This window comes from Molothrus ater, chromosome 4, assembly GCF_012460135.2.
Source record: "Molothrus ater isolate BHLD 08-10-18 breed brown headed cowbird chromosome 4, BPBGC_Mater_1.1, whole genome shotgun sequence".
In the NCBI taxonomy this organism is placed as follows: Eukaryota; Metazoa; Chordata; class Aves; order Passeriformes; family Icteridae; genus Molothrus; species Molothrus ater.
The window spans coordinates 15,683,512-15,700,070 of NC_050481.2; the positions used below are offsets into that span (position 1 = coordinate 15,683,512).

At 39.8% G+C, this 16,559-nt stretch overlaps 1 protein-coding gene across 1 annotated transcript; it reads left to right on the forward strand.

Moving 5' to 3' along the window:
* Window positions 1–912: 912 nt before the first annotated feature.
* LOC118686439 (OTU domain-containing protein 4-like) lies at window positions 913–16,182 on the forward strand. The gene is made up of 12 exons (XM_036382668.2): window positions 913–936; window positions 2,918–3,018; window positions 4,430–4,554; window positions 4,672–4,852; window positions 5,613–5,781; window positions 6,603–6,723; window positions 8,313–8,455; window positions 9,006–9,164; window positions 9,664–9,802; window positions 10,805–11,074; window positions 11,771–11,811; window positions 13,545–16,182. The coding sequence occupies exons 1-12, from the start codon at window positions 913–915 to the stop codon at window positions 14,766–14,768; spliced, it is 2,697 nt and encodes an 898-aa protein (XP_036238561.2). The 3' UTR covers window positions 14,769–16,182.
* Window positions 16,183–16,559: the final 377 nt, after the last annotated feature.

Below are 16,559 nucleotides of genomic sequence, written 5' to 3' on the forward strand. Positions count from 1 at the left end.
TTTTATGTCTACATTTGCAAGGTTTTCCTCATGTAGTTGCAAAAATTTTAAGAGGACTTTTGTTTCCCTTGTCATCCACCCCTTGATTTTTTTCCCTTAAGTGTCAGCAAAGCACACATAAGATAGACTTCCTAAAATTTGTACTTAAACCCAAAATCTTACCTCTTTATCAAAGAAAGCTACAGTTTCTGTTTCAGACAGCTTTTTCACTTCAAGAGATGAAGATATTCTGTGATATGCTTATTGTCAGGAAAATATATAGAGAATGGTAGTGTCACTTTTTTTATTCTCTTTAGATGTCTTACCTGATTTTCAGGGCTTAGTAATGCTGTAATTCATTATGAAAACGTAACTTGCCTCTGTCCTATTACAGAAGTAAAGCTACAACAGTTAGTGATATGAATGGAATGAAGTCTCTTTCTGGCAACAAGGTATTTATCCATTGAGAATTATTTTCTTTCCAATAACTTGTACTCGGCTATATTTTTGGTATTTAATGTTCATGAGAGACTCTTGAGTTAATAACTTTCCTAACATTTAATATCCTAAAAACGACCTGTTTCTTTGGAAAGTAATGGATATTTTTGATGTGCTCAGAGGTGAATAAGTGTCCTTTTTAGTGCTGCTTAGTTCTTAGATTTGTTCTGGCATGGTTACAAGAACACAGTTTAATTATTTTTTTTTCAAAGCCCTTTATGCTTTATATATTTTCAGCATTTCTATGTGTCAGTACAAGGCTTGAGCACTGTGATTGAAATATGCCAAGCTGGACATGTCTGTGTAGTTGACCTTTCAGCACTTTGTTCTGTTCCACGCAGCACCTTGAGAGCAATGGAAATCCCACCTCGTTGGTGTTGCCTAAAAAGGTTCTGAAATCACTTGATCCCTTGGTTTACAGAAACATTGAATACGATGTTTGGCTCCGATCCAGATGGGGTGAGTAACAGAATACTTCAAAGTTGCAGCTTTTGCAAGCTGTGGGAAGTGAAGCCCTCCTGAAGAACGGATGCAAGTGGCAGTTTGGGGTTTTAGTTTGGTTTTCCTCACATGGGTCACTGGGCAGATTTGGGGCCTGAACACCTGGTTTGCATTTTTACTGCATCAGGAAAGTAATCCTTTTGGTATATTTAAACTAACAGTATATTACTGCTTCTGTGTTTACAGATCAGCAAAAACAAGATTTTTCTATTGCTGCTGGCATGCAATACTCCATTGGAGATAAATGTAAAGTAAGTAACATTGAATTGTAGTTTACAGACACATTAACATTTTGCTCAAGATGTCAATTTTCCCTCTTTGTTAACTATTTTGATATTGCTACTTTATAAATACTCTTGTGTCTTCAGCTGAGGATGTACTTGTCCTTTAATTGTTGGCAGTGTTCATGACTTACAGCATGATGTACAACTGATCAGTGCAATTTTGCTCCATTAAAAAAATCACAAGGTTAACTCTGAGAGTGTATGTGGTAAGGTATCTGGGAGCCTCAACGTTAAGCATGGAACTGTATATCCATGTGTTTATGTTTGACACTGGAAATCGTGATTACTCTGTGTATATTGGCTTTGATAAAAATCTCAGCACTTCCAAGTAATGAAGTACAGCTTGCTTTAGTTATTGCAGATTCCAAAGTGTTGGGCAGTTCTTCCTCTCAGGGTGTTGCAAGTGTGTTACACAATTGATCTTCAAATTCTATTAAGATTTGTATTAAGTGTTGCTGCTTAAAAACAATCAAGGTTTGCCATTAAATTCTGAATTTGTAGATTAGTCTCCTTAAGTGTGTTAATTAAACTGGTGGTACTCAGCTAAACATGTTCCTTTCTAGGACATTTGAGCATCTATTAAAGCTATTAATATTAATGACAAAATATTCAGTTGGGTTAATCATGCAGCACAGGGGCTCTTTCAGTTTGTACTTTTTTATTTGTGTAATGGAGTCAACCATAGTGACTAAACTGCAGGGAAAACAAATCTCCAAACCTAAGAAAAACCCCAGCCACAAAATACTCCACAAAGCCACAAGCCCTCAAACCCCCTGGCCCCCAAACCAAACCAACCTAATGCTGAGTTGATTATTTATTGCTTAATAGTACAGTCTTAAAATGTGCATTTAAGACCTAAGGCTGTCTTGTGTGGTATTTATTTACAGATATTATTAGGAGAAAACACTCTGGTAATTACATACTCTATCTGTCAAATTTTCTGTGTATGTGGCAAGACGGTAAATATATAGTATAAAAACATGGGAAGAAAACATGAAGTGAATAGTGAAAATTAGAGTTGGCCAAATTAATACAACTTTAAAGCCAAATACTGTAGTGAAACATTAACAAATTTATTTTTTATACAACAGAAGAGTTTTAAGAACATAGAATGTCAGTCAGACAACTAACTCTATGATCATGTCTAAAGAACTTTTTTTGATTGTTCTTAAAAAAAAACTTCTGAAGAATAACTCCTGAAGTAATTGATATTCATTATGTTCCTAATTAGACTACATTTCACTGAAGTGAAGTGGATTTTAATAGGGAAAAGCTTTGAGTTTTATTGTGTGAGAGAGTGTTTTCAGTAAAGCTGAAAAGCCTGGCTGCACTGATTACTTTTAACTTTCTCATGTGGTTTTGAAAAGCATATTTCATTAAGTAGGGTTCCTCAGCAAGCTGTTTGTTTGTGGGCTGTTTGTTTAGTGTTATGTGTGTGTCTGTTCTAATAGTATTTTTATTTTGTTTTGAAGAAGCAATGGGGGTTGAAGATTGGCTTTTGATTCATTTATTGAACTGTGATGTGTATTTTTAGGTCTTCTGTTGCCCAGAAAGAAAATTTCTGTTTCTTATTGTTTATATTTTAAAGAGTTAACTCCTCTCACAGTCATCTTTGGAGCTAATCCACTTTTTTTTCTTGCTCTTGTTCTTTGCAGGTGCGCTTAGACCATAATGGGAAATTTTATAATGCCCATATTCAAGAAGTTTTTTCAGAGAATGGGCCAGTTGTTGTATTTGTAGAAGAGCTTGGAGCAAAGTGAGTGCTTAATCTCTTCTGGAAGGGAGCAACAAACTGAAGAAGGCATTACTTTGGTTCAGAGTTAACTTCAGCCCCTGAAATGTATCTGTTTCTTTACTTGGAGCAGTACTCCCACAAATTTGTTAAGAAAGCAGCATACTATTTCAAAAAGGAAAAATTTCTTATTTCATACTTCTTTCTGTAGTGCCAAGTAGTCTGGGTATTACTTGCAGAGTAGAATAGTAATTACATCAATAGTATTTTAATTTTCGTGCACAAGGTTCATTCCTAAACAGATTGACACCAGGCTAATAAGGTGTTGCTTGGACTTAATAATTAGATGCTGGATTTGTGACAGGCTTTTCATATTGAAAGGTCCATTAGAGCTCCTCTGGTGGTTGAGTACCTTTGCCTGATTTCATACAGGGTGCCAAGTTGCTCTTTAGATCAGCATCATCTTTGCCCTCCCTGGGGTAAAAAAGTGTTTGAAGTTGATGTTGTGGGTTGTGGATTTGATGGTTTTGGTTGTGTGGGGTTTTTTGTTTGTTGGGGTGTTTTCGTGGGGAGGGGGCAGGGAGAGAACAGTTTGAGACATCTTGAGCTCTGCTATAAGTCCTGTGATTTATGGGTCAAAAAACCCCACACTGATTGTAGTTTGGGAAGAGGAAACACTTTCAGTCAAGGTAAATGAGAAAGATTCCCATTTATCTCATTTGGTCACCATTAAAACAATAATTATGAGATCTGAAGATTATCTTGCAGTTTGAATCCTTTTTAAATTGAAATTTAACCTGTTTGAATAATGTAAATATATAACAAATATATTATACTAGTTATATATTTACATTAATCTATTAATATAGAATATATTACATTATAGTTATATATTATATTACTATATTACTATATAGTATAGTATACTATACTATATACTATTATATTACTATATAATAAATATATAAATAAATAACCTTTCAAATAATGCAAACAGTTGCTTGGATCATCTCTAGCATTCTCAATTAAAAAGGCAGTAATTGTTCTGGGATATACACCATCAATGTAACATCTTTTAATCTTGGCACCTATTGCAACGTTGGTAATAAATTTATCTAAGTATATTGCTTTTATCTAATTATATTGCTTTTTGGGATCATTCTCTTTTTCTGTCTGCCCTGCAGGCACTTCACAAATGGCTGATCATTCTTTACTAAGTTTGTATCAACTTGCTAGTTTTATGTAAAAAGGAATAAAAAAGGGTTTGCTGTTCTACACATTGCTTGAGTGTAATCATAAAGGCAAAGAACTTTGAAAACAATGTTCTCAAATATGGAAAGATCTGTCAGTATTAGTGAACATGTGGTATTAATTTATGCAAGCCCCAGTCTGGTCTTTTAAGATATTATTCACTCCATAATTCCTTGTTTTGTAGGCATGCTGTCTCACTGAAGAGCCTTAAACCTCTTCCACAGACCTCTCCTATGGAGGGCTGGAACACTGTGCCAGGGAAGAAGATAAAAAAGTTTTACCCAACATGGGGGCAGAATGCTCAGCCTGGTAGGACTGTACCTGTCTTTGTGTGGCAGAACCTTCTTTGTCAGATGTTTTGTCCCAAAGAGCTTAAAAGAAATGATTAAAACAGAAGTCTTACCTGTTTTCACGTTGTTATCCCAGATGCAGAGTGCAGAGGGCCAAAGAATCAGAGCAAGTCAATCAAACCCCAGTCAGCACTACCTCCTCGACTTCAGCATACTGTGGGAACCAGGCAGCACCAGTTCTTGTGTTCTGGGCCCCAACCTCATCAGACCTCAACTGAGCAAAAAGCTCCGGGCAGGAATCCTTCCCAGCCTGCAAGGTAAAACTGCAAACAGCATCTTCCCTGGCTTGAACTCTTTAACTGAGCTTCTGGAAGCCCAGGTACCTGCTTCAGATGCTTCCAGCATACTCTTTTGAAATACATTGCCATTGAATGCTTAGGAAGTGTCCCAAGTCCTTCAGAATACACACAAGCATGGGAAGAATAATATTTTTTTTTTGTGCATGGCAGAAACTGCCTACAAAGCCACATTTTTTTTTTTCTTGGAAAATGGAGGTTATATTATGTTGTAGTTGTTTTTCTTGAAAGGTCCATTAAAGCACCGAGCTCCTCTGGTGCTTGAGTAGCTCTGCCTGATTTCATACAAAGAGTGCCAAGTTGTTGATCTTCAGATCAGCATCATCTTTGCCCCACCTGGGGCAAAAAAGTGTTTGAAGTTGTTGTTGTGGGTTGTGGATTTGATGGTTTTGGTTGTGTGGGGTGGGGTTTTTTGTTTGTTGGGGTGTTTTGGTTGGGGCTGAAATAATGCTGCAAGTGCTTCTTGGGCATGGCTAAGGTCTTCCCTCAGCTTCTGCTGAACCTGTCATAGGGGACTGCTTTGTGTTCTGACTTAACATTTGAAAGGAGTATTAAAATGGTGTTTTACCTGCATTTGTCAGTAGTGACTTTTTGGTTCCTTGGGCTGCTGCAGCAGAGTTTCTATTTCATACTTGCATCTTCCTTTCTCCTAAGGCAGGAGTTTGTGTGGGTTTGATACAGAATTTTAGTCTGAGCGATCCCCTCTGTTCCCCGTGCGCAGGAAGGCGGAGCGCGAGCGCGGCGAGGAGCTGAGCCACCACGGCAGCCGGGACTGTCACTACTTTGGGCTGTCCCCCGAGGAGCGCAGGGAGAAGCAGGCCATAGAGGAGTCCCGCTCCCTCTATGAGATCCAGCAGAGGGATGAGCAAGCTTTTCCTGCTCTTTGCAATGTATGCTGCGTTCCTTGTCATTAACAGGGCACTTTCCATACTTGCCTGTGAACTTTCATTAGCCATTGGTTTGCTGTCCTTGAATCACACTGCAATTCAGAAATTAGGGATATTTGTTTTGCACTCGCTGGTATCTACAGTGCTTTATATGTTAAAGATAAGAAAATACACCTAGTAGTTTGTCCTGGGAATAATTGAACATCCACCACACAGTGCTTTAGGTGTGTAAATATGGGAGACACATGAGCATCTGTATTTGTAGGATTTTGGAGAGATCATTCTACTGATGCAACTTTAATGAAAGTAGGTGGGAGTCCCAGTACATCCAGGGAAGCGAGCAGATCCTGTGGGTAAAGAGCTACTCTCCAGATAGGTTTCTTCTGGAGATGTGTGGGGCTTTTGGGGTGTAAATCCTAGGGCAAACAGAAACAAGAACAAGGATGGGAAGAAAGGCTTCAGTCTTTCTCCTAGTGAAAGGGACAGAGGTGTCTCTGTCCTGGGCAGTAACAGTTCGCTGTATTTGCTCACCTGCAGGAGGAGGATGTGATTTATTGTCTGAGTGAAACAGATTTTGTCATGTCAGCTAGTGTCATGAATGCTCTTAAAGGGCACTTGGCAAAATGTAGCAATGAATGTGAAAGAGGAGATGAATGGCTCAGTATCCTGCAGAGACTCCCCCCCCCCTCCCCTTCCTCTTTCTGCCTATTACAGACATAAATATTATTTGTCATGAAGGCATAATAGTATCATAGCAGATGATGGTAAAGTGTCACTGGACTGATTACATGAAGTGATATTTCTGCTTTTGTCAACTTCTTCAGAACCAGTTAGTCTGTCAGGCTGCTACACAAACTGTGGATAATGTAAACCAGAAAAAGTTCTCCAATAGTGAAAGAAGAAACAGCAAGTGGACCGCAGAGGTGGAAGAGCAGAAGGAGAAAGGTAAAACTAAATGGTTTTAGATAATGGCTGTTTTTTTTTTTTTAATTTGCTTAGTGTTGTTACCAGCAATTGAATTTATTCAAGGTGGGGCATCTGTTTAGGCAATGAGGGAAAAGTTATCCTAAGTAGCAGTGCCAAACTAAACTGGGCTGGAGGGTAGCAAGGGTGTGGTTTGTGAAGAAAGTACATTTCCCTGCTTTGTGAATGTGGCTGAGAGAGTAGACTCCTGGCTGGCATTTTTGTAGTAAATGGGAAGAGAATTGAGAAAAACTAAAAGACTTATCAAAGCTGCCCTAAATTAGATCCTTTTGAAATTTTAGAGTGTGTGGCAGAAAGTGCCAGTGGGAAGAGCCTTAAGAGTAATTTATGAAGCAGGTAAAAGTATTTACTGTGGCATGGTTAAGAATTAGCATACCTTGGTACAGGAGGTGGAGAAGAAGGGTACAGAAGGGTTGGGAAAACAAACCTGTTTACAGTAAAAAGCTCTGTCACGTGGCCAAATTTTGTTTGGGTTTTCTCTCTCCCCCCAGTCGGTTACAACACTTCAGCTTCTCTTCATGGACTTAAAGCTTTTCCTCCTCTGTGAGGAAGTGGAACATGGCAGTAATAGAAGAAAGCTGTAGGTGCCAGGAGGAGGTAGTTAGTAAATCTCTGCTAATTGCAAAGGAATTTTTTAAGGAACGTTCACATTTTTTAAGAAATGTTCATGTAGAGAAAGCTGGAGAGAAAGTAAGACTCCACTGTCGTGATGAATTTGGCTGAAGGGCATGGCATGTCCAGCTTTCTCTGCTTTTTGTGACACTCAGATTTGCATTGCCTCTTGTGAAACTAGGTTAACAATCCTATGGGAATCAAGTATACTTCCTTCTGAGTGTTTAGGGATTCCTATTGCTGCTTGGGGATTTGGCAGTAATTCTCAAAATCAATACTGTTTCCATTTATACCGCTGTCTAGTTGTGACAGAGTATATAACAAGCTTTTTAAAAGTCTTTATCTACTACTGAATAATCTGGGCATGAGTTTGATTGACAAGCAGTGATAGCCAGGTCTGAACATAAGCCAGAATGTGAAGAGCTTATTCAGATCTTATTGTGTCACAACTGTTTTTTAACTGTCTTCCCCACCAAAGTGTTTGCTGGTGCTTGAGGAATGAAACTTTGTGCAGCAGTCTGAAAACTTTTTTTGATCTTTTAATCCACTGTAACATTCTAAACTTTTTTTTTAATCAGTCAAAAGTAGACAAGACTTTGAGCTTCTTTTATCTTAACACTTGAATATGAAAATGCCAATCAGAGCACTTTCCCTTTAAGAAAAGTACAAACTTTTGTTTCATTAGGAGCACTTTAGGATGAATATATTTAAAGGGACAGCTGCATTTCATTCCTGCTTTCCCCAAGCATCACTGAAATGGTTTCCAAACATCACTAAAGAACTCCTGTAGAGTTGCAAAACCCAGACTGAAGTAGCTGCTCTGTTACTGCCCAAATAACTGTTTGTTTTAGGATGCTTTGATCTTTGGTAAAATTAGAAATTTAAGTTTTCTGAAGTAATTATATACTAAGGTATAGGTTTAGTTTTGAAAGTTTAATTTTGGAAAGACAAACTAACTGGCTTAAGTTTTGATAGCCATAAGTGGTGTAATGGTTCATTTACTAGGTTATGTCTTGGTGTTGCAGAGTCAAATTCCAGGCAGATCCACTTAAGTCAGAAGCTTGAGCCAAATTCATCTGAGGTAATCTTAAAGAAAAGACCAAATTTTTTTTTAATGTTATTGCTTCTCTGATACATGATTAGCAGAGCAATAGCTGTCTTTAGAGCTGTGATTGCTGCTGCTGCTGCTTTACAGCTTTTAGTGAAATACTCCTAAGGCTGGAGGCTTGTATTTCTGTCAGCTTTCCTCAGCCCTGTAACCTATACTTAGTCTTTCTCTGCAATCAGAGTTCTCAAACCTGGGCTATTGAGAGCACTTACAAATCGGGATTTGTAATTGCTTAGTACAGTCTGTACTTCCAGTATAATGGGACCACAGAAGATTTGATGTTTGCTAATAGCTATTGTGCTAACAGACCATGAGCTCTGAAGTTCAGTGAAGATTTATGGCCTCTTGTTGGCTTTTAACCTTTGCTGTCCTTTCAATGAGCAAAAATGTCACACTAGTATAATATGTGATGGGTGCTTAGCCCACTTTGTATGGAATGTGGTTTACTGTTTGTGAATAACTCTTTGTAAAGTTAATCTTGCTATTAGACTAGCTGTGTATGTTGTTTCTAACTTTGCTTTAGAAGAATAGTCAAGATGAGAGTTATCCAAAAGCTTCATCTCCTTTGGAACAAGTAAAAACAGATTCTCCGATTCTTGCTGAGCAAGTAAGAAATGTTTGTTTGATTTCAAAGTTTTCCAGTCAGGAGACTTCAGACAAAGGGGAGCTTCATCACAGCCACGTATGTATCACAATACTGGCTTTTAATTACACAGTCATTTCTATGGCGATAATGCTAAAATTTCATATTTACAGTTAGGAATCTGTTATGTCCAGCGTATAGATTGTAAAAGGACAACCCTTGATAGAAAAGTAAATCTGTTATTTTCTGAGAGAGGGGTTATTTCATATCTTTCTACCAAGGTAGAAATTTAAATTCTTTAGCTTTTCCTTTTCACATTTCTCTGAGGTTACTGGTAATTGCTTGTGAGGGTGGCTTTTATTTTGGGTGGGAGATACTTAAATGTAAAGCTTGAGGAGGTGGTTCTAGCACTGATGGCTCTGTGGTACAGGCATGGCTGGACAGAGCTCAGAGATCTCCACACAGTGATGCAGCTCAGGTCTCTTTGGGTATGTTCCTAGTTAGTACTTCCCTGTGGGCATGGTGGTAGTCCAGATAAGGCTGTGAGTTTGTCAGGGTCACCAGCCGTGATGGGATTCAGATTTGTTTGTTTTTCCAGAACCTGACCGAGTGCTTGCCCAGCGTAACTCCGACACCCTCTCCAGTCTTCTCTGAGGTGCATTTACCTCCAGCAGTGCCTTCTGTACCAGCCATTGTGCCAGCTTGGCCAAGTGAGCCAGCAACATATGGACCAGCAGGTTTGCAGAAATACTAACATAAATCAGAAATTACTAACCCTGGAAAATACTTTAACTCTCTTACTAAGTTGAAAATAGACCCAGGAGACAGTGTCTTGTATAATTTCACATTCCAAAGGCAGGCATTCATAGTTTCTCACTGCTGAAAGCTAGTGAGAGTTCTAACAGATCTTTGATTGCCTTTATGTACAGTTTGCTTGACTTCCAACCTGAAAGGTACAAGAGGGTTGTGTACTTAATTGGCCTTTTTTCTCTTGAGTGGGATAGCATTGAGTTTTGAGGGTCTGCTTAAGGTAGAACATATTGTCAGCATGTTGAAACCTGGTAAGTGTTTGTGCTCTGTGTCCCATGTAACAGCAGGCTCCTTGGTTTACTCCTGAGGACTCAGCCTGGGACTTGTATGTCTGAAACTAATGAGCTCCATTTGGACCTGAGCTGCAAAGCCAGTGTAATGGGTTTTGGAGTGCTGTGTGCATCTTGTGGTCTGTGGAGTTAGCTTAGAATCAGTAGTGCTCATTAGATCAGGTGCTGCATTTTCTCTCACACTGCTGCTTCTGAACAAGAACCAGCTTTCAGATCAGCCTGCTGTTCACATGAGACAGTCACAATCCTATCTCACTTGACTGTGTCTGTGACAGAAGATGTGCAGCCCAGTTGATCTAAGCTCAGATTCAGAGTTGACTCTAAATGACTAGTCAGAATGAGAACTTCAGGGATTCACATGAAAGTTTCAGTTCACCCATTTTTTCCTCCTTCCTATTTCCTTCTGGCATTCATAATTTTAAAAAAGAAACATGGGATCAGTTTAGCTATTTCTGGAACGCTTAGCTAAATTGTTTCAATCTTTCTGAAAACTATTCTCTGCATTTTGAATCCTGCTTTTCTGATGTCTTTTGGTTTGTGATTATTTATCTATATATACATACCTATAGATATGCATTGATACCTGTTCTCTTTCTATACATATATATGTTATCTATTTTGGGATTTTTTTCCCTCTAGGTATTCCAACCCAAATACCTGCTTCTTCACTGATGCCAGGACCAGCCACGGGACCTGACTCTATTGTATCACAGGCTCAGGTAACATCTGCTTCAGGTGCTGGAGTTCCTGTGTGGCTACAAGCAGTTAATCAGCCTTTAATGCCTTTGCCTCAGACTCTGAATCCCTACCAGGATCCGCTCTACCCAGGATTCCCTTTTAATGAAAAGGGAGAAAGAGCTGTTGCACCTCCTTACTCCCTGTGCAGTACTGGGGATGACTTACCTAAAGGTGAGAAGTCTGAATTTGACACCATTTTTTCTAATAGGTCTTCTTTTCTTAAAATGTAGATAAATACAACTTTTTTTGGTCCTGTTGTCATTCTTTGTCCAAAGATCCAATAGTTGTCATTCCATGATTTAAGATGTGGGAGGGAATATTGAATAGAGTTGTATTGTATAGTTTGTGTTGCCAACGATTGTGACTGTTTCAGGTGGTTACACCTGGAAATCTGGTAGGATCACTTTGTACCTCTTAGCTTGCCCCATCATAACTTGAGGTTTTGTGCATGTAAAGAATTATCTTTGGAGAACTGCTCCTGTCAGAGTAATAGGTTTGCTCATGTCTTTTAAAAGCTTGGAAGCTGTTGAGCATTTCCTTACTGATCTGGGAAAATACAGGTTTTGGCATACTATGAATGCAAGGTATGTCCATAAAGAACATCTCATGTCTGACTGCACAGTGGTGTTTGTTTAGTGAAGGGTTTCTTTAACAATTAGAAGTTCACAGACTGTTAAAACTGAAATTTAAACTGCTGTTGTGTTCTAGATACCTTACTGTGGCAAAAAACCCAAACTTAATCAGTTGAAGACATGCAAGTAGTAACTTAATATTGGTGTTCTCTACTGAAATGGAACTTCATGCAGTTTTTAAATCAGATGAAATATTTTAGGTCCTTATAAATATTCTTCCTTTTTTTTTTTTTAGATAAGAATATTCTTAGATTTTTCTTCAATCTTGGTGTGAAGGTAACTCTTCAAACTTCCTTATGCTTTCATTTTTGTTACAAAAACCGCTTGTGAATAATTGCTGGCACTCAGAGTGCAGAAAATTTGTTGCTGCAGGTGTACATTTCAAGTCCATCTTTCAGATTGAAATACTTCCTTATTTTGTGTTCTCTTAACTGGGATTCCAGCAGTTGTCCACAGTGCACTTCAAGTCAGCAGAATTCAAATTCATATCAGTAGCATAGTGAGACCTGGCTTCCAACTGTGGCTGCACAGCCAGCAAATTGTGCATTGCAAAGTCACAGATAAATTGTGAATGTGAAGATGGTTCTTTTGGATGACACACATAGGGAATGAGAAAATGCCTTCAGACTTCAACCATGGCTGTGTACTGGCAAAGCCACTGCAGTGCAGATCCCAAAATCTTTCCCTGGGGCCACTCCCTTAAGTACCCTGCATGTCTGTTCTTTCTGCTCAGGTTAATGATAATAGTATTCTATCCTTTGAGTAATTATAGTAGTGTGTATGTGTAAATGTGGTGCACATCTTTGGTGAGGTTGGGGAAGAGGCTTAGCCAAAACCCAGCATTTTCCATTGCTTGGCAAGGCAAAGTTGTTTGCTTTCTTTCTCCCTTCTGCACAAAATAATGTTCTTTTTTTACCTTCTTACTCCTTCTGTCAGGCAAACCACTTGGGGCAAGGTGCTGAGAGCTCTTGGGCTTATTTCATGGGACTTTGGCCATAGCAACGATATTGTTTCATGTCTAGGCACGGAAAGGGACACTGGAAGTTTCCAATGTCAGTTTGATACCTCTGCCTAATAGAAGTCTCTGTGGTTAATAGGAAATGCCTAAGTCGTTAATTAGCAAGTTGTCACTCCATTGCATTCAAACAGCCTAAGTTTCCTAAGCTGACATGCTTGGGACTCTCCTTGCTGCTGCTGTGGATAATTTAGGTTCTCGCCTGTCGTTTGGTGCTTCAGCACCATCTGCTGGTCCCAGCCCAGGTTCTAGTGGCTGTGCTGCCCTGCTGGTGTCACAGGGCACAGCAGGCCCGGGAAATGCCCTCTGCATTGTCTGCTGCTCTGCTCCAGCCCCTGCCCTGCCCGCACCCTTCCCCTGCACATTGAGAGGGAAGGGGCTCCTGCAGAGGAGGTCTGCATAGGCTTTCCAGGGTGGTTTGCTCCAGGAACTGTCTCTACAGAGTCCAGTTCATTAACATGGAGGTAGAGAAAAGGGAAAGGGTCACCATCTGAGGTGGACAACTTCAGTGTAGTGGCCTTTGCAAAGTGAGGTCTAGTAGAAAAAATTGCCAATTAGGAAGTGTGATTCTGGAAAATGAGTTTGAAATGTTTCTCTTCAAAAACATAGCTAGAGTATGACTTACTAAGTCAAGCTTTATGTCTTTAACCATATAGAAATCTATACTATATATAGTAATAGATATAGTATAAGATATAGATATAGATAAGTACAGATATAGTAGATTTCTATATCTATACTTATCTATACTATAAGTTTTCTTACTGGTCATAACTGTTGCCCATTTCAACTGCATTTGGAAGGAAAACAAAAAATAAGAACACCATCCTAGAGTCGTATGATTTAGAATGGAGGGCAGTCACTGTAAAGAAAATTCACTTTTATCTCTTATATTGTTTTGAAATGGTAAATGACTGATGTGCTTTTATGTGTCTCTGAACATTCAAAAGACCAAATAACTGATATAAATCTTTTTTTCCCTGCTGTCTTGCAGGCATACAGTTGTCCCATGTGGGCGCCCCATTCTTACCTGTACCCCCTGCACCAGGCCTATTTAGCTGCTTGTAGAATGTACCCAAACGTGTCCCTTCCTGTGTATCCGCACAACCCATGGTTCCAGGAGGCTGCTCCTGCTCAGAACGAAAACGAAACTGCACGACCAAACAGGCACTTTGCTGTCCAGACCGAGGCCAGGTCCAATGGTCAGATTCCACAGGTTGACAGATCTCCATCACTGCCTCTGATCATACCTTCAGCTCAGGTGACGGAAAGTCAAGGACAGGTCTGTGTCGAACCGGAGAATCCAGCGCAGGCTCTTCATGCCAACTATGAGGAGTCCCTGAGAGGGAAAAATATGTTCCCGCAGCCTCCCTTTGGACACAATCACTTCCTAGGAGCTGTTCCAATAGCGCCTCCTTTCTTTCCTCACTTCTGGTATGGGTACCCAGTTCAGGGTTTCATTGAGAATTCAGTAGCAAGACCTAACCTTGTCTTGTCTCCTGAGGACAAAGAGGCAGCAGCTGGCACCTCTGCCAGCATGTACGTGGGCAAAGAATGCAGCCCTCCAGTTCCTGGAGTGAACTGTGCAGAGCAGCTCCAGAAGACCAACAGTGGCAGCGGCTCCAATACCGTCCCATTCCCAGTGGCTGCTGCAGGGACCCCAAAAGACACTTCAGCCAGGGCACCTCAGCTGGAGCAAACCTGTCCTGCTGCTCCTAAGCAGAAAGCAGCCGGGCAGCAGCATCGCCCTCCACAGACACAGGGCCCAGAGAGGCCGACGGCAGGGCCCAGCACACAGGCACTGCTGGCAGAACCTCCCAAAAACGAACTGAAACCCGGCACTCCCGGCCGGAAGGAGAGGCCTGCTAAAGGGAGAGAGTCCAAGGGCGCTGGGAACGTGCAGCCGGAAAGCAGGGCCCAGAGAACGAGGGAGGAGAGCTCTGAAGATGACACGGAGGTTTCCGACATGCTGAGGAGTGGCAGGTCCAAGCAGTTCTATAACCAGACTTACGGAGGAGGCAGAAGGCCCAGACCTGACAGGGGTTATTCCAGCAGGGGAGGATACCAGTTCCAAAGAAATGAGGAGGCCTGGAAAGGACCACCCAGCAGAAGCAGAGATGACGGCTACCAGTATCAGAGAAACTTTAGAGGGCAGCCATATAGGAACGACAGGAGAAGGGCAGCACTGGGAGATAATCAGAGGGGGCAGCAAGCATAAAATGAGTGGATAATTGGAAAATTAAAGCAAAAAGTAATTTGAAGTAGCAGTTTAAAATCTTAATTTCTTTTTAGTGAAGTTCAATGATGTTTAATTTTGGGCTAATTTTTGGCAAGTAAAGACTATAGGAGGATGTCAAGTCCTACCATAGGGTTCTCGGGGGGGGATTCTAGAATTTGTTTGGCTTAGCAGTTTTTCTTCAATGTCAAATTAGGAAAAAAAAATAGGTTTAGTGTTTGATAATTTTTTTCCCCACAAAGGTTTCCGTTTGTGATAGAAGATGGGTATGTGCGTTTACTAGAGTGACAAATGACAGCATTTGATGTGATCTAGATTCTAAAATTGACAGTAACATTGCACCAAATATAAATGTATATTTTATCATAAAATGCCTTAGTTCTGAACTGAGCTAAAGGAATTCTCAGCCTACTGCACTGTTGTCTCTGATATGCTTCCAACCCAAAGGCCTTTCATCTCAAAAAGAAAAAAGTATCTGTCAAACTTGAATGTTTCTCTTGTGTGTTACACGTATGGCAGCCAGCTAACCCTGTGTCTTAGGTATGTTGTACATAGTTCTTTTCATAATCATAGGGTATATTTTTGAATTTTAAAAAGCATTTATTTGTTGAAATCAAAATCAAGACAAGCGGTCAAGAATACCTGTGTATGAACTGATAAGAATGGCTGTTTCCACCATGAATTCTTCTTAATGCTGGTGTGACTAGAATGGTGCCTATGCCAACTGAATAATTACAAAGACAATAAAAATGTAGATGCTATGCATTTCCAAAATAATTCTGCATCTGTTATAATAGCAGAAGTTTTTTTAATGCCACTTTAACACTAATGCACTGACAAATCCTAGATATTTTGTGAGGAGATGCATAAAGTACATGTTACATTTTTTTAAGTTTGTACGATTGAGCTACTGTTCAGTATTCTTTTGTTGTTGCACTGTTGATGTTTTTTGCATGTACAACTCCTTGCTGGAACTACTTTTAAAAGCAAGAATGGAGAGTCTCAGTGTGCTCTGCTCTTCCCTACAATTCAGAAGAAAGTGGCTTCTGCCTTATATTTTTACACTGTGTCAGAGTTCTGATGCTGTTTCTTCTGAGCCCAGTTACGATCTCCGCAGTGTTCCTGTTGCCTTTGCAGTCTGGATGTTCAGCTGTCCAGGCTCGGAGAGTGCAGTGTGCACAGTATTCACTCAGCTCTGTTGCTCTGTAAAATTGAACTGTTGTGTATATTTTTATATCTCTGTATACAGTAGTGTAGGTGACGGTACCCATTCATTGTGTCTGAGATTGTACACCCTTGGTGCAGAAACCAGAGTGATAGTTACATGATAAAGAGTTTGTTTTCAGATGCATGCTATGTATAAAACCCTAATTAAAATAAATGTTTTGTCTTTTCACTTGCTTTCTAAATTATATGTATGTATTTAAACCTGTTGCAATGGCATTAAATGAAATGTTGTTCTTACAGGGCCAATTGTAGTAGGCAGTAGAATGACGACCAGCATATGGCAGGCAGCAAACAAAAAGAAGCCATAAACTGATTTTGGAGTTTTTGTTTGTAAGAGTCATGCTGGAGGCTTTTTGGTTTTTCTTTTTTTAATCTAAATACTTTTTCATTCAGTATTTCAAAAGAGGCAATCTTCACTTTTTCAGGTGGAGAACGAAGCAAGCACTGAAGCATTTAACTGTTGTTACCATTGAGATTCTCTGTTTATTTCAACTCCTTTCAAAATCATAAAGAAGGCTGCATGTTGAGTTTACTGGTGAATTTGAA

Coding starts and splice junctions, on each gene's coding strand:
- LOC118686439 (XM_036382668.2), top strand. CDS start 913: ATGTTTGGCTCCGATCCAGATGGG. Junction 937..2,917: donor TTGGCTCCGATCCAGATGGG/GTGAGTAACAGA, acceptor TGTTCTTTGCAG/GTGCGCTTAGACCATAATGG. Junction 11,075..11,770: donor TGGGGATGACTTACCTAAAG/GTGAGAAGTCTG, acceptor TTTTTTTTTTAG/ATAAGAATATTCTTAGATTT.